A 27,163-nucleotide genomic window follows, 5' to 3' on the forward strand; every position below is an offset into this window, starting at 1 on the left:
AACCATGTATGGGGTGAGCAGGGCTGGGGTTTTCTGAACCCAGATGGTCTGAAACAGCAGGATGCACGTCCCCACTGCTGCTGACAGGATGGCCCCTGTGGCTGCCCCTTGGGAATAACACCATGGGAAATGGGGGTGACAACAGCCAACAAAGAAAGGTGGTGGAGAACAGCTTGAGCCATGATCTCAGGGACACAGGTGCCAGTAGCAGGCAGCAGGAGCAGGGTTGGCAAGTTTGGCACAGGGGCTGGTTCTTCCTTCCAGAGGCTCATGTGAGAAGTCAGACAGGGACATTCCCCAGGCAAGTGCTTCCCCACTGCCTAAACCCTGCTGTCCCTGCTGCCTCCTCTCTGCCTGATCCTGTCTTTTTCTGGGTTTCTCCTGTGTTCCTGCTGAGTCTCCTGCACACTCCCAGCCTTGGGTGTGAGCTGAGTCACTGCAATGCCACTGCATCTCATTGCAACACCTCTTGTCTTCTGTTCTAGGCGCCATGAGGAGCCTGTAAATACTTTCTTTGGGAAGATTTTTGTTTTGATGTAATTGCTCAGCTTCCTTCAGAGGCAGGCACTGAGAGGCACTGCGTGAGGCAACAGGGAAGGTCACAGGGAGAACTGAGGCAGCTGTAATTGGGGATGATCAAACCCAGGCTTGAGCAGGGGTGTGGACAGGTGGCTCAGCCCGGGCTGGCATGAGGCTCCGGCGTGTCACCGCAGGCAATGACTGTCCCAGATCCTCCCCAAGCCCACAGTTACCTGTGACCACTCAGCTGGCTGCTGGCATCACCTGAGACAGGGCCAGTGGCCCCGTGATGACAAAGATGCTGCGCAAGACCACACCGTTCCCGAGGTGGCCACAGCAGGATGCCATGCAGAAGGGTGACACATGGTGGGGGAAAGCAAACAGGGAGAGGACAAGCCCTCAGCCAGGCCATGCTTGGAGGGAAAGCACATGCCATCCCCACGCCTGGCCAGCCTGCATAATCTCAAAACACTCGTGTGACTCTGCTGAGGGATAACAACTCTGAGCCAGGCAGCACCTTCCTGCCTCTGAGCACTGTAATGAGCTTTGCTGTGTGCTGCTAAGGACGTGAGTGTGAGCAGGGAAGCTTTGCTGTGGTCTGGTGGCTGCTCAGTCACCCATGGAGACAGCTTCAGTTCCTCTGGTGTCTGTGGAACCAACTGAGGGAGGGCAGGAACAGGGCTCCCAGCTGCAGCTCTGAAGATGAGCATTGGATCCAGGCCTCTCCCAGTGCAGCCCAGCAGGAGATGGGATCTGGGCACAGGCCAGACAGTCAGAACTTCAACTGCAAACACCCCATCTGGGACCAGATCCACAGCTGTGACACGCTCCCAGTGCCCTGGGAAGCCAAAATTCAGCTTTGGCCATCACCAGGACCAAAGGCACCAAGGTGGAGAGTGGAGTTTCCCAGCTCAGGGGGTCCAGGCAGTGCAGTCATGAGTGCCACTGTCACTCATGGCCTCATCTTAACACCAATGCTGCTGATTCCTGCTCCCATACCCAGACACCTTCACCCTTGCCCTGGTTCTCAGTTCATTTCCTCCTTTCCCAAGGGTCAGCCAGGGTCCAGAAAGCAGCTACAAATCCCCAAGATCAGAGAGGAACAGTTTCCAAAGCAGTCATACTCAAAGCCATCACTCTGGCATTCAGCTACATGGAGAGCCCAAAAAATTATAGAATCATAGAATTACAGAATCATTTAGGTTGAAAAAGCTCTTTAAGATCAAGTCCACCTGTTCCTCCAGCATTGCCAAGGCCACTACTAAAACGTCCCCAGGTGCCACATCTACATGATTTTTGAACACTTCCAGGAACTCCACACTTCTCTCAGCAGCCTTTTCTGATGCCTGAATTCCTTCTCTTTATCATGTAGAAAAAGGCAGTGACTGGGTGCTGCCCTGCTTCCTGCTTGTCATAGCCTGGGGTGGGTTGAGTTCACTGGGGCACCCCAAATCCCCCCCAGCAGGCACAGCACCCAAGCTACCCCATGTCCCTTGTTCAGTAGAGCTGCCTCAAGCCATGGCTGTCCTTGTCCCCACCGCAGTCCCCTTTCCCCACCCTTCTCTTCCTACTCCCTCTATCCACACTGTGCAAACTTTCCCCGCTTTGGTGTTCTCAGCACCAGCAGCACCTTCTCCTGCCAACTTGGCAGCCAGCGGGCAGGACGGGCAGGGCAGCCAGACACCAGCAACTGTGACCATACTCTACTGCCGGCACTTTCATCCTTATCTGGAGCATTCCACCTGACCCCTGGAGTGGCCTGAGAGTGCCACATTCCCACGCACGGGAGCTGGCACCTGCTTCCAAAAACCAGGGCAGGGCCCAGTGTGGAGTGCTGCTGTTCGGGAGCGGGGTGGACAGACAGATGGACACGGCAGACTGACCATGCCCGTGCAGGGATGGACTGACCCCACACCAGGAACCACCACAGCTGCTCACAGCCACTGCCCCCCACAGTGCATGTGAGCTCCTGTCACATACACACATGGCCTCTTGCACACACACAGAGTCCCTACACACATACACAACCCCTGCACACACACACACAGAGCCCCTACATGCGCAGCCCCTTGCACACACACACAAAGCCCTACACACACCCACAGAGCCCCTACACACACACACACACAGAACCCCTACCCACACACAGAGTCCTACACACCCACAGAGCCCCTACACACACACACACACAGAACCCCTACCCACACACAGAGCCCTACACACACCCACCCACAGAGCCCTACATGCACAGCCCCTTGCACACACACACAGAGCCCTACACACACAGAGAGCCCCTACACACACACAGAGCCCCTACACACACACACCCACAGAGCCCTACATGCACAGCCCCTTGCACACACACACAGAGCCCTACACACACAGAGAGCCCCTACACACACACAGAGCCCCTACACACACACACCCACAGAGCCCTACATGCACAGCCCCTTGCACACACACACAGGACCCCTACACACACACACACAGAGCCCCTACACACACACACCCACAGAGCCCTACATGCACAGCCCCTTGCACACACACACAGAGCCCCTACACACACACAGAGCCCCTACACACACACACCCACAGAGCCCTACATGCACAGCCCCTTGCACACACACACAGGACCCCTACACACACACACACAGAACCCCTACACACACGGCCACTTCCACACACTCAGGTGTCTAAGTGGGCACATGTGAATTCGTGTTGTGTCCCACACCTGGCACACGTGCAATGCCCAGCGCATGTGCACACAGCTGTGGAACGCCCAGGTGTGCACTCACACAATGGCACGGCTGCACACACAGCCACACCCACGGCCACCTGGCACACGTGCAATGCCTGGGGCACACACAGGTGCACAGTGCCCTGCGCACACACACACCGGTGCACGTAATACCCAGCGGGGTGTGTGCGCGCACTGAGAGCTCACACCCAGAGGGATGTGTACACACACACACACCTCACAGACAGGTTCACAGTAGCACACACAGGATGACACACACATAAATGACTGCAAACAGTGGCACACACGTGTGCACTTAGACAGACACACACACACACACACACACACACACACACACACACACACACACACACACACACACACACACACACACACACACACACACACACACACACACACACATTCCCTCTTCCTGATCCTCTCACGGTCCCGCCCCACTCCGGCGCCGCCCCCGGCGCGTGCGCGGTCCCGCGGTCCCGCGGTGGCGCGGGCGGGGCCGGACGGAGCCGCAGCCGGAGCCGCCCGGCCCGGTGAGTGAGAGGGGAGGCGAGGGGCGCCGGAACCGGCACCAGCGCCGGGGGGGTGAGCATCGGGGAGTGATGGTAGCAGTAGCGGGGGGGGGGGTCGGGCCGGACGGGGGATGCGTGGGGCCGCGGCCTCTTGTCCACTCGGCGGGGCGGCCCCGCCCGGAGCTGCGGCAGCGCCGGGGCCCTTGGCCGGCTCCTCCCGCTGCCGCCTCCGCGCTCCGGCGCGGCTCGGGCTCGATGCCGGCGGTGCTTCCTGCGCGGGCCCGCGCGGGTCGCTTCCCCCGTAGGCTGCGGCGGATGGAGGCGGCTCCGCCGGGGATGCTCGGTCGCGCTCGGGGGGCTGCGCCTGGCTGGGACCCGCCGGCATCCTGGGGGAGCTCGGACCACCCCTCCCTGCCGGGGAACGGACACGGGCCTGTGGGGACCGAGGGGACATCTGCCGGCCCCTCTGCGCCCCGGGGCCCTGGCTCGGTATGAGAAAGTCTCTTAAGCCAAGACAGACCTTGATGGGCTGGAGCGTGTCGAGGGAAGGGAACGGGTCTGGGGAACGGTCTGGAGCACAAGTCTAATGAGAAGCAGCTGGGGGGGCTCAGCCTGAAGAAAAGGAGGCTCAGGAGAGACCTTCTCAGTCCACAACTCCCTGACAGGAGGGTGCAGCCAGGTGGGGGTCAGACTCTGCTCCTTGGGAACAAGTGATGGAACAAGAGAAAACAGCTTCAGGTTGTGCCACGGCAAGTTTAGGTTGGATATTGGGAAAATTTCTTCACGGAAGGGGTGGTCAGGCGCTGGAACAGGCTGCCCGGGACAGTGGTGGAGTCCCCATCCCTGGAATGTTCAAAACCAAATAGAAGCAGAAGGGATCTCCCTGTCCTCTGCTCACAGCTGCCCGGGTGGCCTGTCCTGCCCAGCCACTGAAAACTGCAGGGCTGTACAAGGGTCCATGAGAAACCTGTGTGTTGGGCTCCAGACCTTGTTCTTGCTAAATTCATGAGGCCAGTGAGTTGGCAGAGTTTGTCATTTTATGAGCAGCTGCAGACTCACTGGGCAAACTAGCAATGTTGTTTTTAAGGCAAAGGGGTTGACCAGCTCTTGCAGCAGCTTTGTTCCCCTCTCCTGCTGCTGCCCCAGCACAAAGGCAGTTACAGACACAACCATAGAGCCCATCAGGTTCCGTATGCCCACTGGCCCACTCCCACTGCAGGACAGCAGCTGTGCACAAGCCAACCCCTCATTCTGCAAACAGCATCCAGCCCCAGCTTTCTTCTTTATTTCAAGGCCCAAAGTTCCTGTCTGGGTCAAACCCAGACTCATGTATCTGTCAGACACTGGGTGTTGGGTTTGTAGAGGGCTGCTTGTCCCCGCAGCACCCCACCCAGCACCCCACCAGCCTTACAGCCTCTTAGAAAGTTTTATTACTGTTTGCACAACCAAGGTGAGGTTTTTATGGTCTCGCTCTGTCGTGACTCCCAGATCTCTGTGAGAAGGTAAAGACGCCCCAGCAGCGAGAGCTGTGTCACTGAACACTCATGGCTGGTCTGGTGGCTGCTGGCCCTGGTTGCTCTTTGCAGGACCTGGGACCTTCTGGATGCACCCGCCTCGGAAATCACTCGCTCTTCCTGTAAACAGTGGCCATAAAAGTCCTTGCCCTGCTATGGCTGATTAATTTCCAACACAGACACTGTGGGGAGCAGAGAGGAATTTCCTGTTCCAGTGACAGTGTGGAAAGTACCCAGGGACTGACCACACACGCAGCCCTCGCCGGGTGTGTGATGCCACTACCCCAGGCACAGCTGTGGAGGTGCAGGCACCTGGCAGTTCATCTTGTAGGGGTGACACGGTGTCTCTGTCAACCAGCAGGAAGAAATGCTGGGTTTATATTAAAAAAGGCAACGTCTGCCATTTCCAGGGCTGGTTTCTATGGGAACGGGACATCAGAAGAGCAGAAATGTGGTGTGTGCTCTAAAATAACTGCAAGCTCCCGGGAGCACGTGGCCTTTGCTCGGCCCTTTCCGCTGAGGCGGTGGCCAGGCACAGCCACCTCCCAGCGATGAGGCAGTGTGGAAGTGGGTCAGGAGGTGGGATGCTGTGACCTTGATCCCTGCCTATCCTCAGCCTGTCTTCATCTAAATCCACTGGCAGAACAGCTCCGGTCCAGGCTGGCAGCTGGTGCCACCACGTTATCCAGCACAGCTTGGTACTGTGGCAGGGGCTGGTGGGGACCAGTCTCATATCCACTTAGGCAGGCTGTGGGCAGGCAGGAGTGTCTCCTTCCTCACTGACCTCCCTGAGGATGGCCAGGGTGTGTCCACACATATTCAGGAGACCCTTCCTCCTGCTGTGGTCAGATGCAGACAGGAGGGAGAGGAACTGGGTTGTTCTCCCAGAAGCTGGTGGTGGTTGCCTCTCTCTCCTTCCAGATCTTTGGCCCTGCCTCTTGGTGGGAAATTCAGTCTTATCTTGTAGTGCTTGAGGTCAGGCGGGAGCATCTCCAGCGGGGACAACCCAATGTGCTGCCCTGCAAGGCACCTTGTTGTCTCAGAGGTCATCATCCACCTGTGGCACTCAGCCCTCCCTTACTGCTGAAGATGGGCCCAGATATGGACCTGGGCCCTGCCTGAGATGCCTCTGATCATAGACATCTCAGCTGCTGGCTGATCCAGGCAGCACCTCCCAAAACAGATTTTCTCTCTTGGGCTGGAAAAAAAAAATCATGCTTTGGATACCAGAGCCTGGAAAACCATTTTTGCTCTCAAATCCAGTTAGAACTTTTGTAACTTAGCTTCTTCCTCCTCTCATCTCCAGCAAGCAAAAGGTCCAGAACGAGTTTTCTTGGAACACTTGAAAACTTGGAAAGTATTTATTGGCAATAATGGAGTTTTCAGTCTTTGTATAGTGTTTGTGTTACCCAAGAGCTGCTTGACATTTTCCCGGCAGCAGCTGTAAGACCCATGGGGGCGGTCGGGGGGGCAGCTTGAGTTCGAGGGTGCGGCAGGGCGAGCAGGATTTGGGATCTCTGCGAGGGCAGCAGCTGCTCCTGCCTGAGCTGCAGCATTCGTCCTCTTTAAAGTGAGACACACTTTGATTCCCTTGGTTTGCTCTGGATTCCTTCAAGGGGGTGCATGACAAAGGTTTCTGCTTGGGGGTGGGGGGACTTATCTGGGGGCATTTCAGATGCTGCTGTGTGGAGTGTGTGTGTGGGCCCGGGGCACCTGCTAAGGGATCCTGTGGCACAGCATGGACTGTTCTGCTTGGCCACACGTGGGCCAGAGGTCAGCTGGAGACATAGCATGTTGTGAGGTGCTTGAAGGTGCATTTGCCAATTCCCCATTGCTATTCCTTTCCTGCTTGCTCTGGGCAGAGGTTCTGATGGACATTTGGGGCTAAAGCATAAGATCTCTTCTGCTTTTTCCTGCCTGGAGAAAGATCCTTGAACACAGATATCCCTGCTGTTGTGGAAATCTGTCTTCTGTGCATGGAGTGACAAAGAGACGATGGTTTTTTTGTGCTCTGAGAACACATTTGGGTTTGGCATTGGGGCTGGGAAGGTGTGTGCAAAGCCAGGAGAAGGCTCCTGGGTTTAGGGTTAAGCCTGTGAAGGTGTGTGCCAGGGCTGGAGAAGGCTCCTGGAGAGCTCAAGGAGCTGGTGGCAGAGAGCAGGTGAGGCGGGTGGGTGTTGTTGCTGTGCCCTGCGTGTGTCTCAGGTTGCTGTTGCTGCAGCTCTGTTGCCACTGGAGCTGTGCTCGCTGTGTGCGTTCACCGGCCGGGAGCCAGGGTTGGCAGGCTGGGTCAGCAACCTCTCCTCCTCTCACTGTGGCACCCTGAAACCCCTGCTGAGCTTGCTGGGTGCCAGCTGTGTCCAGGGAGCTGATACCCAACCAGGGCTGGAGAACGTGCTGTGGAGCATCTGCCAGGACATTGCTCGTGGGTTATGTGCCTATCCGTGTCCCTGTGGCAGCTTTCAGTGCTGCCAGGCTTTGGAGCATCAGCTCAGAGCTGACTCCGCTGTGATCCTGTCGGGATTTGCTGTGTTTGGAGGCTGGCACTGCTTGGTGGGGGCTGCCCAGAGTCTGGGAGTGCGAGCAGCAGCCTCTGCTGGTGCCAGGGCTGCCCCTTCCTTCTCCATGCTGCTCTGCAAGCCCAAAATCCCAGCCAGCGTCCTGGTGGGATAGCAGTGCTCCGACAGGAAATACCACTGCAAATGGGGACACAAACAACTTGAAGGGATGGCGGATGCTTCCCGAGAGGGGGAGGAGGCAGCGGGGGATCATTCTCAAGCACCGACCTTCCCTTGTGCTTGCCTTGCCCTTTTCTCATCCTTGCCTCTCCCAGCAAAGTTTCTGCTGGGAAAGCACCCAGTGTTGCAGAACCAACCCTTCACACGGCAGGGGGTGGAGGCACAACTTGGAATCTCCACCCATCCCAAAATAATGGGCTGCCAGGAGTTTGGCTGGTGTTGGCAGTTCTGTAACCCTGTGCTCCTGCAGCTTGAGGAAAGCTGTTCCTGTCTGCTGCTGGGAAGGACCCGGGTTGGATATTGAAACAGCAGCTTCCTTCTCTGAGAAGAGCCATGCCAGAAACCAGGGGCTCTTACTCTTAGGGGAGGAAACACAATGGTTATTTTTGGGGTCAAGCCAGCTGCTGTGGCTCCAGGCTGGGAGCAGAGAGCTGCCCTGGGCTGTGTGGGGTGTGGAATGCTGCCCTCCTAGCCCGGCTCCACCAGCAGCTGGCATTCACAGCTCTCTCCTCTCTCTCCTCCAGGGTCCTGCGGAGCGGTGGTGGCGGCGCTGGGCCCCTTCTGATGGGAGGATGGTTGTGCTCAGGCAGTTTAGGCTGCTGCTCTGGAAGAACTACATCCTGCAGGTAGGCTGGCACTGCACCTGGGGGCTGCTTCTGGCACCGCTAAATGGGGATACATCAGAGCTTGCCTGACGGGGTCTGCTTTGCTTTGGAATGACCCCGAGATTGTAGAAGTCCTTATTCCCTCGCCCATGCAGCCGAAGAAGAAGTCTGGAATGCGTGAGGTCAAGTTTTCAAGGTTGTTAATTTTCCCTTATCTGTAGCATTCTCTCTCTGACCTGCCAAGGTCCATCTAGTACAGAAGCCATGGCAGTCTGCCTCTGCCTCGGGCGGCTCCCACATTATATACTCAAAACTACGTGTAGTATGTTTACAATAATGTGCCAATAACTATCACCTATGTCAGACAGTGTTTCTCTACTTTAAACCAATAGAAAAGTGTCACCATCACACCAAGACATGGAGGACAAGACGAAGGAGAAGAAGGCTAGGATGCACCCAGATTCCTCCATCTTGTACCCCTGAATTACACTCTAAAAACCCAAAAATTCTACTTTTCCATCCTGTGTCAATTCACCTATTACACTACTCAAACTCTTTTGGTTTGTAATTCTTCATCCAGGGTTGGCAGTTTTTCCACGGGCTAAAATCGAAGCCACAGATGTTTTTGACTTTTTGCCAAGGTCTCCAAGACCCCTGCCAGGGTCTCGAGACAGCCAGGGCAGCCAGAGGGATGTCCTGGACTCTGACACTTGCCCAGCCTCTGGCTTTGTCAGGAAACCTCCCCTGTGGACACAGGGCATCTCTAGGAGGAAAACTGGGTTATTTGTGCACATGGTGTCTTTTGTGCTGGTCTCTGTGACTTTATGGGCTGTGCTATGTACTCAGTTTTCTTGTCCCTGGCCCCCCCAGCCTGCCTTCTGGCAATGAGCTCAGCTCCCTTCTCCTGGGACAGGGTAACCCACACCCCATCCATGTGACAGTGGGGTTTTTTGAGCTGTCTCATTGCACAGCCTCCTCTGGAAGTCCTGGTTCCCAAAACCCCCAAAAATCCCCAAAACCCACTGGAGCCCTGGGTTTTTTTTCCTCTATTCCTTTCTACTACTAGCAGGAGCAGGTTTTAGAGGTCCTAAAAATATTAAACTATTGGCACCCACTGCCAGCCCACCTCCCACCATGGCAGCTGGGTGGTACTGAGGAATTTGGGGACCTCAGGGCTGGCAGGTCCCGCCTGGTGCTGGCCCAAGCCGCAGCCCCTTTAAGTGTTCCTGGGTGGATTCTGTGGCTCCGCTGGGAGCTGGAGCCAGCCCTGGCAGCGCGCGGGGGAAGAGGAGGGAGCAGGGATGGCTGCAGCCTGGCTTTACGCTTTCACTTACCCGTCTGCAGCTCAGCACAGCGTTACTGTAAAAATAAACCAAAGGAAGAGGGAAGTGCGGCTGCACCCGGCCTTCTGACAGGCACAGAACAGGGAACTGGGCTTCGAGGGGATGAAAGGGACTGGTAGCAGGGCTGATTTGCAGCCAGAAGCATCTCCCATCCTCTCTGGAGGGGGAAAACGTTATTTTCTGGGTGTGCTCCAGGGTGGGGACGCATCTCAATGTGTTTTCCAAGGCCACAAGCTGACTCAGGTCTACTGTGCCAGGATACAGCTAAAAGTCCTGTTCCTGATAAAGAAACAGAGCTCTGATGGATGCTGGCACACGTGGCTCTCCAGAGCTGCCTGGGCCCGGTGGAGGTGGTGATTATGGATGAGTATCCCTGTCACCTCTGGAATACAGCGCTTGAATGACTTCTGCTGCAGAGCTGGTGAATGTGTATGAGCCTGTGGGTTCAGGGAAGCAGAGAGCTGTTCTGAAGGCAGCCCAGGAGACAGGGAGAGGTTTAGCACGATAGTAAATCAGCGGGAGGCAGCTGGGCTGCCAGGGCTGCATTATAAACTCATCAGACATCTGCAGCGTTCACTTTTATGAGCGTGGCTTTGGGAAAGCTCCTTTTTCCCTGCCTGCCTGAAGCTTCTGCCTCCTGCCTATGATGCTGGGGCTGGCTGGGGCTGGTGCAGACTCTTCCTCCCAGAGGAAGTCCCAAGAGGCGTTTTGGGCTTTGGCAGTGGGTGCTGAGAGCCAGGGTAATGGTAGTCCCCTATCATCTCCTGACAAACTGCCCAAGATCCCGTTCACCCTGGCTCCTGCAGGGCTGTCCCTTCCCACGATGTCCAGGCTGCGCTCAGGCTCCCTACCTGCCCCACTGGAGACTCTGCCCACCTGAGCCTGCCCACTGGCTGCTGGATAAAATCCGCTTGCTGAGACAGCAAAGTTGTGAGACTAAAGCTCTTGGTGCTCCTCTTTCCTAGTGGTGCTCCTCTTTCCAGCCTGGCAAAGGGGAGGGTGCAAAATCCCCATGTCTTGTGAAGCCCAAATTAGCCAGAGGCCTCAGAAAAGGTTAATGCTGCTGCTGCTGCTCCAGACACGTGCTCTGAGCAGCCATGAAGCCCTGTGGCCAGGGACATCTCTGAGCTGTCACTGCTGTGGCTGAGGCTTTGTGCTGTGCTGCTCTTGAGCCTGGCCTGGGGTGAAGGCAGCTCGCTTTGCAGGAGGAAATCACAGAATCCCAGAGTGGTTTGGATTGGAAAGGACTATCTCACTGCCCTGCCCATATGGGCAAGGACACTTTCCACTAGACCAGGTCGCTCAGATGACCACAGTTCCCTTGGGACACCAGTTTGAAATGCTAATTGACCTAGGTTGGATGCTAATGAACCTGTGTTGGTGGGGGGTGTTACTAGCTAGGGGATGTTGTGCAGGAGAGATAGCCCTGGTGGAATTGATGAATGAAGGTCCAGAGTGCAGGGCTTGAGTTCATTCTCCAGTTGCTTGAATCTCAATTTAAAAATAAAAAGAGCCACTGTGTGTAGTGCAGTAGTGGCTTGGGTATGTCCTTGGGTGTGCTTGCCATGCTGTAGTCCTCCTGTAGCCAGAGGCTCTGCTGGGCCCCGTCCTGGGATGCAGATCCCACATCCAGCTGCCTGGACTAACTCAGCTCCAGCAGGAAAAGTCACACTGGTTCCAGCAGTGCTGCTGCACGTGGCAGAGCCCCAGGACACAGGGAAGGAACAAAGGACAAGCCTGGGTCATTCAACCCAGCATCGTGGTGAGGAAGGCTCTGGTGGAGGCTGGTTGGAGCTGGAGCAGTGCTTAGGGTAGGGGACCCCTTGGCTGGAGCGTCCCGAAGGATGTGGGAACTAGCACAGTGTCATTCCTGGCCTCTGGAAAACCCCAGGTTGTGAAACCTTGTGGAATGCTAGAATGCTATTGCTCCTTGGTGTTCTCATGCCCTGAACCTCGTGACTATGCTCATCTACCTTCTGTGTTTGCATCTTGCTTTTTATCTCTTGAGAGAGAGAGAGAGGGAGAGCGTGTACTATCCATGGGTATGTATCTGTGTATTGATACATACTTATGGTAGATACCTAGATGTCTGTGTGATACATGATATATTTTATGTCCTTACCCCATATTTGTATCTTTCCCCTGGCCTGCAGAAGCGGCAGATCCTGGTGACGCTGATCGAGGTGTGCCTGCCGCTGCTCTTCGCAGCCATCCTGATCGCGCTGCGGCACCGCGTGCACTCCGTCAGCCACCCCAATGCCACCCTCTACCCCACCGAGTCTGTGGATGACCTGCCCAGCTTCTTCTCCTCCCAGCACGCCAGCAACCCCTGGGAGCTGGCCTATGTCCCCTCCAACAGCAGCGCTGTCCGCAGCATCGCCGAGGCAGTGGAGAGAGCTCTGCCCATCAACATCAGAGGTGAGCAGGGCTGGGGCTGCCCCTTCCACCCCAGAAATTCTTTACTCTGAGCAGCCTGGTCCAGTGGAAGGTGTCCCTGCCCGTGGCAGGGTCTTAGAACTGGATGATCTTTCATGTCCCTTCCAACCCAAACCATTCTGTGACTGATTCTGAGTCCTCATGCTCTTGGAACACCATTTTTTTCTGAACTTCAAGGCTATAATTTGATGTTTTTTGTGGTTTTTTTCACTAAAATGACAGGATGTGGGGTTGCTTTTTGGTCTCATTTTATTGCAGTTTCCATCTAGAAAAATATCACCCTAAAACAGTTAAAGAAGGTGGCAGCACTTCCCTGTGAGAGAGTATTTTTGGAAATCTTTTGGCAGAGAAAAATTTAGCACTTGGTGTTCCAAACTGTTAGGATTTTCTGTGGGAAAGCTGACTCTTGCTCTCAAGGAGGAGGAATGTCTGCATGCCAAGGATGCAGGGCAGCATCCTGCGTAACTCCCCCGTGTGTGACAGCAGGCATGGCGCATCCCTCCTGTCCTGGACCCATTGATGCTCCTAGGGATGGCGGAGCAGCAGTGCATGGTGCATTGCTGTGCCCTATCCCTGCATCTCCCCGTTTCCCCCTCCACAGCTCAGGGCTTCCCCTCGGAGCGGGACTTCGAGGAGTATGTCAGGCTGGACAACCGCTCGGGCAGCGTCCTGGCCGCCGTCGTGTTCCGGCACTGCTTCCCGCAGGGCTCGGCCCCGCTGCCCCTCCAGGTGAGCCAGGGGAAGGTGGGACAGCATCCCCCACCCAGGTGTCACCCAGGTGTCACCGCCATCTGTCCCACCCACCTCCGACCCTCCCTGCAGGTGGAGTATGAGCTGCGCTTCAAGTACAGCCCGAGGAACGCTCCACGGAGCGAGCAGACGGGGCTGAACCCCAACCTGGACCGGGACTGGCACACCAGTTACCTCTTCCCGCTCTTCCAGCTGCCCGGGCCCCGCGAGGCCAAGTTTGCTGATGGGGGCACACCAGGTGAGCACGGCCGAGGATGTGGGGTCACCTTCCTACAGCACCTGACAGGCTCTCAGCTTTTTAGGAAATAGGTTAATTTAAAAGAAACTATTAAATTCACTTAATTATAATGAAATATTGATTTATATTGATGCCAGCATTAAATTTATATCTGTGCAAGGTGAACAATTAAATATTTGTTTATTATAAGCATATATTTATTTTAAATAAATATAAGCAATTAAATATTTTTATATATATTAATTTTTTTAAATTTACATATAAATCTTTATTAATATATAAATTGTTAAATGGTTATGCTTTTCTATAGATGTTTATATTCAGTTTTGTGCATAGATAAACAATTCATCAAATAATGACACAATTTTGAATTAATATTTAAATATTAATTATTAACTATAGAGCTTCTTAATATTTATTTATATATTAATTCTAAATAACTATTATATATTAATATGTCTTTATTTTGTTGAGTTATTATTCATTACTTAGATGTAATTGGATTATATTTACAATTTTGTTATATTCATTATAGCTATCCTTTATTTAAATTTTATCCCGTGACTTCATGGGCACTGCTTGGCCTCTGGGCATCTCTGCTGAGCAGGGTTGGATAAGAATAAATTTTAATGTGCATGAATCATTTTAAAATTTAATTTTTTTCCCATTTCAGTTTTTAATGGAAATTTTATTTCACTATCCAAACTGCCCCGTGTTTATTGTACTGCTTAAGTAAATAGAGCAGTTCTATGGTTTGCTGTGTTTAAGGGCAGCCAAAACACTGGCAGAGCATGAGCCAGCAGGGACATTGCTGGAGCTGGTGCTGGCTTAGGGCTGGAGTTTTGGGAACTCCTCCTGTGGTGGCAAAGGGAATATTTCCCTCAGTGGGATTTCTCCCACTGTGTTCGATTGCAGTGTCCAGAGAGAGTGAGGGCGAGGAAGTGGGTGAACAGGTTTTGCTCACAGTGTGTAAATAAAGCAGAGCCCCAGAGTGTTTGCTCAGTACATGAGTTAATATCAAACAAAGTTCCCAATGTCATAATTCCACTGTTACCTTCTCTCTCTATGGGTCATTTTAGCCAACTGACTTTCAAAATGTTCATTTGGGGTTTTGTAAGAGAATTTAAGTTCCTGTTCCAGTAACATTTGACAGCAATTCCACTTAAAAATAAACTATTTTAAGTTTATCTTGTTCTCTAAAGCTGTGTCAAGAGAGGTTTAGATTGAATAATAGGAAAAGGCTCTTCCCCCAGAGGGTGCTGGGCACTCTCCAGGCTCCCCAGGGAATGGGCACAGCCCCGAGGCTGCCAGAGCTCCAGGAGTGTTTGGACAGTGCTGCCAGGGATGCCCAGGGTGGGGTTGTTGGAGTGTCTGGGCCAGGAGTTGGAGTCAATGATCCATCCTTGTGGGTCCCTTCCCACTTGGGAGATGCTGTTGGGAAATAAAGATATTTTCAGTGTTTTCTAATGCACAAAAGTTTACACCACACATGTGAGTCACGGGATATACTTTTTCTGACTGCAACCTGTGTAGTATTGTTTATTCTTCTGGTTTACAAAAAGAAAAAGGGGTGAAACACAAGCCCAGTGACTTGTGGTGGTTGATGGTGACAGAGAATCTTCCCATTGAACAGAGTTTTCCTGGCAGCTCCTTCTAAATGATGTTTATGCAAGGTCCAGGTTTGGTGTAGTGGAAGGTTACCCTGCGTGTGGTGGGATATGGAACAAGTTTTAAGGTCCCTTCCAACCCAAACCAGTGATTCTGTGAATTTGCTGTGGTATCAATCCTTCCTTGTCTCCCGTGTCACAGTGATACTTATATTGCTTTTCCTCTGCACTTCAGTTTTAGTCCCTGTTCCTCTTCCCATGCAATCCTTCTCACAGAGGCTGTTTGTCCTTCCAAACCCCAGCCCTGTCTCTATTCCCGGTGTGGTTCTTGCCGTGCAGGTTATCTCCGGGAGGGATTCCTGGCGGTGCAGCACGCCGTGGACAGGGCCATCATGCAGTACCACGCCAGTGCCAGCTCTGCCAGCCTGCTGGAGAACATCACCGTGGTGGTGCAGCGCTTCCCCTTCCCGGCCTACGTCAATGACCTCTTCCTCCTGGCCATCCAGAACCAGCTGCCCTTGCTGCTCATGCTCAGCTTCACCTACACCTCGCTCAACATCGTCCGTGCCGTCGTCCACGAGAAGGAGAAGAAGCTGAAGGTGAGAGCTGGGATGTGCTCCCCTCCCTCTGCAGCTTTTCCCAATGGATGATATCTTTAGATTAGGAACAAAATCCCTGCTGGGTGTAGGGCCAGTGAGCAGGAGGGGGGGAGATGGCAGCAGATTAGCAAGCCCCAGGGAAGAATGTTGCTAATCTGCTGCCATGAGGAGGCTGGGCTCTCCTTGCCGTGCAACCCGGGGTGCTGGACTGCAGGGATGGTGTTTCTCCTGGGCTGGGAGAGAGGGCAACATGTCTGGGTTCCAGAGTGTGTGGATTCAAGAGTTCAGCCTGTTTGAAGGAAGGGTTTTGCCTTTTGCATGTAGAGACCCCTTGTGTGTGTGCTGTGGGGACGGCTGGAGCTCGGCCACATGGTTACAACAGCAGGGCTTGGCTTCCCCCAGGTGTTGGGTGTCCTGCCCTGTGCTGAGTGGCCCCGGTGGCACCACTGACACCCTGCTCTAGGTTTGGGCTCAGCTTCGCTCTCTGGGGACTCCTGCAGTGGTGGCAGCCCTTGTTTGGGGAGGTGGGGGACACCATGCCCCATGCTGGTGGCTGTGCAGGACCACTCTGGTGGTACCTGGGGCTGCCACCTCTTTGCTTGTGCCACGAGGCAAAGCCACCTGTGCCTTGCCCCAGCCGTGCCCGGAGAGTGTGGGTGCAGCTGTAGGTGACACTGTGACCTCCCACAGGAGTACATGCACATGATGGGCCTCAGCAACTGGTTGCACTGGAGCGCCTGGTTCCTCATGTTCTTCCTCTTCCTCCTGGTGTCTGTGTTCTTCGTCACTGTGCTCTTCTGTGTCAAGGTGAGCGTCTGTCCCCAGGCCACGAACTCTGTTCTGGCAAGGCACAGGGATGACAGGGCCACTCTGCCATGGTACTGTACTAGTGTCCCAGGGCTCCTCCAAAGACGGGAATTTGGGTTTCCCAGACTGAAATGGGCAGTGCTGCCCCACAGTTGCATCCATGACAGGGGTGACTCCCCCTGGAGGAAGGTGGGGATTGGAGCCCCAGGGACACGGCATGCAGAGCAGGACCACCCTGCTCCCACAGCCTCTGGAGGGCCTGGAGCTCTCTCCTCTGCATGTGCCCACACCAGGGGAAGCAGGAGGGAGCTGTCTGGGTGTTGACCAGGGTGTCCCCTGCCCCATAGACTGCATCACACAAGGGAAATCTGTATTTCCTCCCTCTGGAGTGGTCTGGGAGTTTCTGGGTGTTCTCACCCATCTCAGTTTGTCTCCAGCACTTGGAGAACATCAGGTCTGTGCTGCTAAAGCCACGGCTGGCTCCAGCAGCTCTAGGCTTCACAAGATTTTCTTGGCAGGTGAGCGAACAGGGAGCGGTGCTCACCAACAGTGACCCCACCCTGGTGTTCACCTTCCTCGCCATCTTCTCCATATCCTCCATCTCCTTCAACTTCATGGTGAGCACCTTCTTCTCACGAGGTGAGTCCCCCCACGCTGCCTCCTTTTGTTACTGACCACTTCAACTTGTGGCGGGGGCATTTCTTCCCATTTTTGGCTGTATTTTCTGCACAGTGTGTGGAAGGGATGTGGGTACTGTTGCTTCCCAAACCAGAGCAGGTCCAAGGGCTGGAGCCCCTCTGCTCTGGAGCCAGGCTGGAAGAGCTGGAGGTGTTCACCTGGAGAAGGCACCAGGGAGAGCTCAGAGCCCCTTCCAGGGTCTAAAGGAGCTCCAGGAGAGCTGTAGAGGGACTTGAGACAAGGGCCTGGAGGGACCGGACAAGGGGGAATGGTTTCCCACTGCCAGAGGGCAGGGATGGATGGGATATTGGGAAGAAATAGTTCCTGTGAGGTTGGAGAGGCCCTGGCACAGGGTGCCCAGAGAAGATGTGGCTGCTCCATCCCTGGCAGTGTTCAGGACCAGGCTGGATGGAGTTTGGACCAACCTGGGATGGTGGAAGGTGTCCTGCCCATGGCAGAGGGTGGGACAAGGTGATCTTTAATGTCCCTTCCAACCCAGACCATTCCCTGGTACTATGACCAGCTCCTGTCATAAGGCCTCATCTGGCTGGCTTGGCCCCAGATTCTGCTCTGGGATGGGCGGGGGGCTTCTGCAGCTGCCCTCCATGGGGTTGGGGTTGGGGTCAGGCTTCTGCCTTGCTGTGGCATGTGGGCATGTCCTTGTCCTGCCCCCACATAACCACGCTTTGTGCACAAGTCTGGAGTGGCCCTGGATGGGAAGCTGGTGAGGAGTGCTGGGTGGCATCACCCTGACGTTTTCCCTCTCGCTTTTCCCTGTGCTGGCAGCAAACGTCGCGGCTGCCGCTGGCGGCTTCCTCTACTTCTTCTCCTACATCCCCTACTTCTTCATCTCGCCCCGCTACGACCTGATGTCCCACAGCCAGAAGCTGGCATCCTGCCTCATCTCCAACGTGGCCATGGCCATGGGGGCGCAGCTCATCGGCATGTTTGAAGGGAAAGGTGAGCAGGGCCATCTGTTCCTGGGAGAGGAGCATCCCCTTCCTGTCAGCCGGATTTTGTGGTGGGGTGGGACTGGCTTGGTGGAGAGACATTGGAGAGAAGAAGCAATTTCCTTCTTCTTACTAGAGCTGATTGCTCCCATACCAGGGCTCTCCAAACTTGTGCCTGTGCCCCTGGGCTGTGCAAAATGCCATCCTCACTTTAATTACCAAAGGAATTCTGTTCTAATGGATGGGAACCATTGCATCTCTTCCTTCACGATATATATCCTTAATTCCTTTAATTTAAAAGAGTCTATTATTGGTTCCATGCAGAACCATGCATTTACTAGGTGTGGCAGTAGCAAGGTGGCTGTAGTGATTGGAGGGATGATGCTGGAGAAGGGATTGTTTCTTCCCAGGCAGTGGCAGAGAATGGCATGGAGGGAGCATGGTGGGGTGGGGAGCCTCGAGGTGTCAGTGCCTCTTTTCCCTCCATCTGCAGAGGACCATAGAGCTGTGCAGGTGCTCCTGGTTAGGGAGCAGTGAGCTGGCAGAGGGGCTGCTCTCTGCCAGTCCTGGAGAAGATGGTCCTCCTGGGGATGCAGAGGTAGCAGTGTCCCATGTGCCTTGCAGGGACTGGCATCCAGTGGAGGGACCTCATGAAGCCAGTCAGCGTGGATGATAACTTCACCTTGGCCCAGGTGCTGGGGATGCTGCTCCTGGACTCGGTGCTGTATGGCGTGGTGGCCTGGTACGTGGAGGCCGTGTTCCCCGGGGAGTACGGTGTGCCACAGCCCTGGTACTTCTTCCTCACGGTGAGCACTGCTTGCACCCCTTCCCTGGGCTTGACTGGCGTTCACTTGGGACAGTCACCATTTTTGTGCCATGCAGTAGGCCAGTCTGATGGGTGAGGGTGGCACCATCTGACCTGCAAAATCCTGGGGTTTGCAGCATGTCCTCACTGAAGGCTGATGCAGCTGTAGATTTTTTACTGTGGATGAAGGTCATCTTGGCTTTAAAGCTCTCTCCCAGCACTTCCTGGCATGCAGGGTGTTCTTCAATGTCTCCAGGCCCAAGCAAAGGCATTGGAGAGAAACCCCAGGTGGGAGCAACCAGATCCAGCTATTTGACACCCGTGAGCACTGCCATGCAGGCAGGCATGGGTGACCTGTGTCCAGCTGCCAGCTGCCACGTGCCAGGGGGTGGGTGACAACTGTCACCCCATCAGCTGAGCCACCCTCGCTCTGCCAAGCCAAACACTTGGCGTCACCCTCTGCAGCTGCAGTGGGCACTGCGGCTACATGGCTGCAGACAGAATATGTTCTGTTTGGATACTGGAGATGGATCCTTTGTTATTTGATAGAGAGGCTCTTCCTTCTCCCTTCCAAATTCCTCATCTCAGAGTGGTTTCACTCCAGCATCTCACTCCCTCTTGCTGTCAGACCAGGGAAACAGAGATGCAGCCATTGACAAAAGCTGATTTTGCATCCAGGAGTTATTGAATTGTTATCCCCACTGGGATTTAAGATCCCAAACACTTAGTTCATTCCTAGAGAGCCGTGTCAAAAAAAAAGGGGCTGTAACTGCAGCAGCTGGACCCAGGCTGTATTTAGTGTTTCTCAGGGGTTTTGGAGGGGACGGTCATCTGTGGGCTCTCCTGGGCAGGATGATTCTGCCTGAGTGATTTTACTTCAGTGGAATTTCTTCCATGGAGATGAAGATGGGGAAAAGCTGCTGTGTAAGCACAGGCAGTCCTGCTGTAAGGGAGAGATGGGGGAAGGCAGGAGGGCAGGAGGAGCTGTTCCATTGTGTCAGCCTTGTCTGCTGAAGACGTTCTGGTTGGTAATTCCCAGGCCAAGGACAGCAGTCTGGGAGATCCCTGGGAGGTGTCTGTGGGAGGAGGAGAGTGGCCAAGGCTGGGATGAAGAGATGGGCTCTGCCTGTGCCTGATTTCTGTCTCTCCCTTCCTCCATCAGCCCTCGTACTGGTGCGGGCGGCCCAGGACTGTTGTGGGGAAAGAGAAGGAGGAGGAGGAGGACCCCGAGAAAGCCCTGAAGAGTCAGTACATTGAGGAGGAACCAGCTGACCTGGTGTCAGGCATCAAAATAAAGCACCTGTCCAAGGTACTGACTGCTCAGCAGAGCGCAAACATACCATAATGTTGGTTTTGTAAAATATGTTGCCTGCAAGCAGCTTCTGTATCCTTGTGCTGCCCTGGGGCTGAGTATGGCTCTTCCCCAGAGCTGGCTGCAATTTGTGGTGGGATGAAGTGCTGCATACTTAGAGGTGCAGTGACATCTGTATTTAACTTGTTGACATCTGAATTTAACCTGAATTAGACCTGTTGTCTCCTGGTAACATCCCGTGAGCATCCCAGGCTTTGCCTGCTGGATAGAGCTGAGGCACTTGCCTGAAGCACAGCACCAACTCATAGACTTGATCTCCACAGGTCTTCAAAGTGGGAAACAAGACAAAAGAGGCAGTGAAGGACCTGACAGTGAACATGTACGAGGGGCAGATCACCGTCTTGTTGGGACACAATGGTGCTGGGAAGACCACCACTCTGTCCATGCTCACAGGTAGGAGTATCCTGCTGCAGGAACTGATGGCTTTACCCTCAAAGAAGAGCAAGACTCTGTCTCTGAGGGCAGGGAGGGGTTTTTGATCTTCGTTGGAGCACCTTCAGTTTCCTGGGCTATTGGCTAGGAGTGCCAGGGTAGTGAGAGGGAGATGGAAGGAGCATGGGGGGGTCCCTGCTCAGCCTTCCACAAGAGTGGGATCAGCCAGTGGGTGAAATGACAGCCAGATTTTGTGCTGGAGAGCTGTGAGAAGAGACTGAACCTGCTGTAGGATTGCTCTCTATAGGCTTTGCCATGGTAACGCAGATAAGGTGGAACTGGTGTTTGTCATTCTTGATCTACTGGGCTCCAGGATACCTATTTTGGCAGGATGGACACAGTGACCTTGGATGGTCCTCTTCTGTTCTCTATTGCTCTGAGCTGCTCCTGGCAACTCAGGGGGCTCATGGGACATTCCTGGAACTCTGCCCTGGCCCTGCCTGGCTCTCTGCAAGGCTCAGAACCATGTTTGACCTGCCTGTTCCTCTCCTTTCTGCACTGGTGGCCCAGTTCCCACCTATGGGTGCCCTGCAGCCTGTCCTGCGGGCAGGAGGAAGCTGTTGTATCCCAGCCTGAGCACGAGACAAATTTGCTCTGCTTCTTGGCAGAAAGCTAGCAGGAGGGGATGCTCATCAGGACCCTCTACATTTCCCACTGGCTCTTTGCCACTGAGGTCACCCTGAGCTGCTGTGTCCCGCTCCCCACAGGTCTGCACTCCCCAACAGGCGGGCAGGCCTACATCAATGGCTACGAGATCTCCCAGGACATGGTCCTGATCCGCCGCAGCCTGGGGCTGTGTCCCCAGCACGACGTCCTCTTCGACAACATGACAGTGGAAGAGCACCTCCACTTCTATGCAGGGGTGAGCCTGGCACTGTGCAGGGAGACGGCCCTGGGGAAGGCACCTGGGGCCCTGGATGTGGGGAAGTGTGGTGAGATATATCAAGTGGGTCCAAAAATGGTCAGAGGATGGAATACCTCCGCTCTAGAGCCAGGCTGGGAGAGCTGGGGGTGTTCACCTGGAGAAGAGAAGGCTCCAGGGTGACCTTGGAGCCTCTTGCAGTGACTACAGGGGTTCCGAGAGAGGGATTTTGGATAAGGGCCTGGAACGACAAGACAACAGGGAATGGTTTCACACTGAGAGAGGGCAGGGTTAAATGGGATATACAGAAGAAATTGTTCCCTGTGAGGGTGCTGAGGCCCTGGCACAGGTTACCTTGAGAAGCTGTGGCTGCCCCTGGATCCCTGGAATTGTCCAAGGCCGGGTTGGACAGGGCTTGGAGCAGCCTGGGGTAGTGGAAGGTGTCCCTGCCCATGGCAGGGCAGTTGGCCTAAATGATCTTAAAGGACCCTTCCAACCGAAACTATTCCATGATAAGCAGATCAGCCCTTGCATCCTCTTCCCACCTCATCTGCAGGCTGCTGGAGGAGTGGAGAGTCTCAGATAGCACAACTCTGTGGAACCACTCCTGCCAGCTGTGCCAGCTCCTGCACGGGTGGGCAGGAGCCCATCTCTGCTTCCCCACTTTCCTGTCTGTGTATGGAGCAGGGAGTGTGGTGGGGTTTGACAGCCCTGCAGGTGGGCTCATCCCTCCCTTCCCCTGTCTGGCAGCTGAAGGGATACCCAGCCTCCAAGTGTCCTGAGGAGATCAACCACATCCTGAGGATCCTCGGCCTGGAGGACAAGCGCCGTTCCCTGACCAAGGCTCTCTCTGGGGGCATGAAGCGCAAGCTGTCCATCGGCATCGCCCTCATCGGGGACTCCAAGGCAGGTGGCTTTGCTGGGCTCACCTCACACCTGGGGCCAGTGTAGGTCCTTGGGGTGGCCCTGAGGCTGTTCCTCATCTGTGGTGAGCCAGTGGGAGAAACAAGGACAGCAGGGAGCAAGCAGGAGCACCCCCACTCTGAGGGTCATGCCCTGAGGCTCTGCTGTCTGGTAGCTGCTCCCCAAGATCATTGCTGTGAGGCCAAGGCTCCTCCTGGGCCCTGAGGTTGTCCCCTCCCATGCTGCTGGGCCTCCCTCAGCCCTTTCTGACCTGCTCCCATCTCCTGAGTGCAGGTGGTGATGCTAGATGAGCCGACGTCGGGGATGGACCCGGCCTCCCGCAGAGCCACGTGGGATCTTCTGCAGCAGCAGAGGAGCAACAGAACCATCCTGCTGACCACTCACTTCATGGATGAGGCAGACCTGCTGGGGGACCGCATAGCCATCATGGCCAAGGGCGAGCTGCAGTGCTGCGGCTCCTCACTCTTCCTCAAGCGCAAATACGGTATGGGAGCAGAGCGGGCTGTGCTCCGTGTCTTTTCCTGGCCAGGGAGGAGGAGGAGGGGTATAGAGAGCAGGGAGGGGAGCCATTGCTCCTTGCCTGATGGCTGGTCGCTCCCCATCCTGCTGTTCAGCCTCTCCTGGGGCCCATCCCCATATTTGCTCGTGTCCGTGTCTGGTACAAAGCGGTGCCTGTGCATCCCCCTCTGTTCCAGCCCCCTGCCCAGGCTGGGCTGGACTGGGATTGAGCCTCCTCTCCCTTCTCTCGTGGCTCCCCCCAGGGGCAGGATATCACATGGTGATGGTGAAGGAGCCCTACTGCAACCTGGGGGAGATCTCCCGCCTCATCTGCCAGTACGTGCCCAATGCCACCATGGAGAGCAATGCCGGGGCAGAGCTGTCCTTCATCCTGCCCAAGGAGAGCACACACAGGTAATGACATTGTCCTCTGCTGCCCCTCCCTGCGGGGTCCCCTTGTCTTCACACAGTCTCAGAGGCTTTCTGGAAAGGGGAGCTGCTCCCTGCATCAGCGCTGGTCATGGAAAATGGGATTCAGTTCCTCCTGTAATGCTGAGGGTGGCACACATGAGGCAGAATGTTGTAGCTCTGAAATCAGAACTATGCACCGAGGAGGTCAGGGGAGCTGATTGTCTACATCTTTTCTGTTCTCTTGAGACCCTTCCTGCAGTGCTTCCTCCTGGTCTGGAGGCACCAGCAGGAGGATGTGGAGCTCCTGGAACAAGTCCATGGAGGCCAAGGACTGGAGCCTCTCTGTTTTGGACCCAGGGCCTAAAGGGGCTCCAGGAGAGCGGGGGAGGGACTGGGGACAGGACACAGGGAATGGCTTCCCACTGCCAGAGGACAGGGTTAGGTGGGATATTGGGAAGGAACTCTTGACTGTGACGGTGGGCAGGCCCTGGCACAGGGTGCCCAGAGAAGCTGTGGCTGTCCCTGGATCCCTGGAAGTGTCCAAGGCCAAACTGTGGTTTGGAGCACCCTGGACTAGTGGAAGGTGTCCCTGCCCATGGTAGGGGGTGGAATGAGATGGTCAGTAAGGTCCATTCCAAACTCAAACCCTTTTGTGTTTCCATGATTGTGTGGTAGCTGAGGCAAGAACGAGCAGCCAGTGGAGGCCAAAATCTGCCCCTGGGGACAGGGGTGTGCTCAATGCCACAGGTCACCCTGGGGTTGGATGCAAGACTCCAGCCAGCTGCAGGACTGATGCGCAGAGGGTCTTTACCCCTGCGTGCCCCCTCCCACGAGTGTCAGTGTCTGATGTTTCCCTTCTCTGCTCAGGTTTGAGGCCCTGTTCACGGAGCTGGAGCAGAGGCAGGAGGAGCTGGGCATTGCCAGCTACGGCGCCTCGGTCACCACCATGGAGGAGGTGTTCCTCAGGTAGGTAGAGGGGTGACCAGTGCCCGCATGCTTTGGTGATGTCCAGCACTGCTCTCTGGGGCACTTGTTGGCTTTGGTCTCTTGGCTTTGGCTTCCCCCTCTCAGAACAGCTGTATCCTGCCTGGATCTGTTTCATCTCCCACTTTCCCTCCTGGCACAGGGTTGGGAAGCTCGTAGACTCCAGCATGGATATCCAGGCCATCCAGCTGCCTGCTCTGCAGTACCAGCATGAGAGACGCTCCAACGACTGGGCCATGGATGACTCCAGCAGCCTGAGTGGCATGACGGACATGACGGATGACAGCGGGGCGCTCATTACTGAGGACTGCTCCAGCATCAAGCTCAACACCGGGGTGAGTGCTGGTGGGTCAGTGCAGCAGGAACGGGGAGGGGACATGTGAAGGGAGGGGTTTGAAGTAGGGTTACCAGGTGGAGCCTCCCCCAGGGTTGCTTTTGTTGCGTGTGGTTTGGAACATCGAATTGAAAGTTCAAGTTGGAATCTGCATCATTAGGACAAATGATTTTTAGGGTTGGTAGGGTTGGTTACTCTTCATGTTAATCTTGGGATCCGAGTTGCTCTTTGAGGTGATCTAATGTGGTTTTCCACCTGCCGTTGTTCCATCATTGAGGTTTTCCAGAAGGAAGATGAGAAAATCCATCTTCCTTCCGTCACTAGGCTCGTGTTCCACTTCCCTGGCAGCCCTTCATGCCCCGCTGCCTCAGCGCCTGTGATCAATATCCCTTGTCTTCTCAAGGGCACATCTCAAAGGCAGAGGGGGAGGAGGATGTTTCTGGGTTTGAAAAGCACAGAGGGTGTTTGCAGGGGCTGGGCTGGGTGCTCACCCGGTTGCCCGGGCCGACACCTGCCCTGTAGTAATCCTGTTTGGGAGCCTCAGGTGCTGGGAGGTGGAGGAATGTAAAGATCATGGCTAAAGCTGCTTTTAACACCTGAGATCTCAAAGTGACTGTGACTCGTTCAGAAGCCATGGAGTTGGATGAGCTGGAGCTGGGCAGCTGCCCTGCTAATCCCTTTATAGGCTTAGCTGGAGAGCAGGCTCTGCTGCGGGCTGGCAGGTGCACAAAGGATGGCGATGGTTTGGGGTCATCTTCCACATCAGCTGCATGGGGTGACATGTCCACAGCTGGCAGGGCTCACCGTCACCCGGCCTCTCCCCTTGCAGTTCTACCTGTGCTGCCAGCAGTTCTATGCCATGTTCATGAAGAGGGCCATGTACAGCTGGCGCAACTGGAAGATGGTGGCGGCGCAGTTCCTCGTGCCTCTGATCTTCACTGCCTTTGCCCTCATCGTGGCCAAGACCTTCCCGGGCCCACGGGACTCGTCCCAGCTGCGGCTGACGCTGGAGCCCTACGGCCAGACCATCGTGCCTTTCTCGGTGTCGGGCGCCGCGGGGCTGCCGCAGAGGCTGGCAGAGCAGTACACGGAGCTGCTGGATGCCCAGCGTCAGTCACCGCTGGAGGTGCTGGGTGAGGGCTCAGGGAGCACCCCTGGCGCGGGCGGTGCCTGACAGGATGTCCAAAGGCCACTGGTGTGGGTAGTTTAGGTCCCAGCTGCGGCGTATCTGATGCTTTCCTGCGTGGGAGTGTCGCATCATTGGCAGGACCTCTCCTCACCTGAGCAGAGCTGTCTTCTCCATAACCCCATGTTTGTGGCCACTGGAACAGGCTCCCCAGGGAATGGTCATGGCCCCAGTGCTCCCAGGGCTCAAGGAGCTTTGGACAATGCTCTCAGGCACAGGGTGGGATTGTTGTGGTGTCCTGTGCAGGGCCAGGAGTTGAACTTGATGATCCTTGTGGGTCCTTTTCAACTCAGGAGATTCTATGGATCTGTGTTTCTGTGATCAGGACTAGGGTGGGTCACCAGGGCTGAGTCTGGGATCTTTTCCAGTTGGCCTCAGTTAGCTCTGGTGTGATGGAGCCCGCCCGTAACAGCCCTGGTGTTTGGCAGGTGGGCTAGAGGAGTACCTCATCTCCCGATCCTCGGAGGAAGGAGGAGCCTTCAACGAGCACTACATTGCAGCCGCCTCCTTTGAGGGCACCGGGAACCGCACGCTGGTCACGGCGCTCTTCAACAACCAGGCCTACCACTCGCCGGCCACCGCCCTGATGCTGGCCGACAACGCCGTCCTCAGGGTGCTGGCAGGCCCCAACGCCTCCATCACCGTCACCAACTACCCCCAGCCCCGCAACATCACCGAGAAGGCCAAGGACCAGCTCATGGAGTACGTGTGGTGATGGCACAGGGCTCGCTTTCCTGCTAGGGCTCCCAAGGGTGCAGGTTGGCTTGGTTGTGCTGGGGTCAGTGGAGAAGCCGGGCTGGAGCTTCTCAGACCCAAATGTAGCTGTGATTGCACTCAGGAATTCAGTGTAGCAAAGCTGTGGAGATGACTTCCCAGCTGAGCCTGTCAGCCACATCACCCCATCCACATCTCAGGTTGGCTGTTCCCCTCAAGATACTGGATGGGGTTAGTTTCTCCTGGGTGCTCATAGCAGGGGAGGCCATGTGGCCATGCTCTTCACAAAATCCCACATCCAGGGCCTCTGAACCTCACCTAGACCAGAGGGGCCATGTCTGGGACCTCACCAAGGCAGGCTGGAGGTTTGTGGTATGCAGGGTGGGCTGTGCTTGGGGGATGGTTGTCTCCCTTGAGTGTTTCTTCAGCATGTTGGCAAAGTGTAGCCTCTTCAAGAAGCCCGGTGTGGGTGTGCTGGCCACAGCTTTCTCAAGAGTGGCAGCAGAGGGACTCTGCTCTGCTCTGCTCTGTCTCCTTCAGAGACAGGACCCAAAGGAATGGCTGAAGCTGTGTCAGGGGAGGGTTAGGCT

At 55.3% G+C, this 27,163-nt stretch overlaps 1 protein-coding gene across 2 annotated transcripts in view; it reads left to right on the plus strand.

Moving 5' to 3' along the window:
* Positions 1-27,163, plus strand: part of ABCA3 (ATP binding cassette subfamily A member 3) — a 39,121-nt gene that overhangs the window by 2,971 nt on the left and 8,987 nt on the right. The window contains exons 1-20 of one of the 2 annotated variants that reach the window (XM_053992056.1): positions 3,777-3,807; positions 8,563-8,664; positions 12,140-12,404; positions 13,024-13,151; positions 13,245-13,410; positions 15,357-15,616; positions 16,307-16,423; positions 16,942-17,062; positions 17,888-18,061; positions 18,676-18,857; positions 20,019-20,165; positions 20,492-20,621; positions 21,368-21,522; positions 22,273-22,428; positions 22,720-22,930; positions 23,208-23,358; positions 24,223-24,321; positions 24,482-24,674; positions 25,503-25,806; positions 26,288-26,561. In XM_053992056.1, the coding sequence (XP_053848031.1) occupies positions 8,611-8,664; positions 12,140-12,404; positions 13,024-13,151; positions 13,245-13,410; positions 15,357-15,616; positions 16,307-16,423; positions 16,942-17,062; positions 17,888-18,061; positions 18,676-18,857; positions 20,019-20,165; positions 20,492-20,621; positions 21,368-21,522; positions 22,273-22,428; positions 22,720-22,930; positions 23,208-23,358; positions 24,223-24,321; positions 24,482-24,674; positions 25,503-25,806; positions 26,288-26,561 (3,287 nt within the window). In that variant the 5' untranslated portion in view covers positions 3,777-3,807; positions 8,563-8,610. Of the gene's footprint in view, positions 1-3,776; positions 3,808-8,562; positions 8,665-12,139; positions 12,405-13,023; positions 13,152-13,244; positions 13,411-15,356; positions 15,617-16,306; positions 16,424-16,941; positions 17,063-17,887; positions 18,062-18,675; positions 18,858-20,018; positions 20,166-20,491; positions 20,622-21,367; positions 21,523-22,272; positions 22,429-22,719; positions 22,931-23,207; positions 23,359-24,222; positions 24,322-24,481; positions 24,675-25,502; positions 25,807-26,287; positions 26,562-27,163 lie in introns of those variants that run through there. The other variant, XM_053992057.1, reaches the window with a different exon arrangement.

This window comes from Vidua macroura, chromosome 16 (assembly GCF_024509145.1).
Source record: "Vidua macroura isolate BioBank_ID:100142 chromosome 16, ASM2450914v1, whole genome shotgun sequence".
NCBI classification, from domain to species: Eukaryota; Metazoa; Chordata; class Aves; order Passeriformes; family Viduidae; genus Vidua; species Vidua macroura.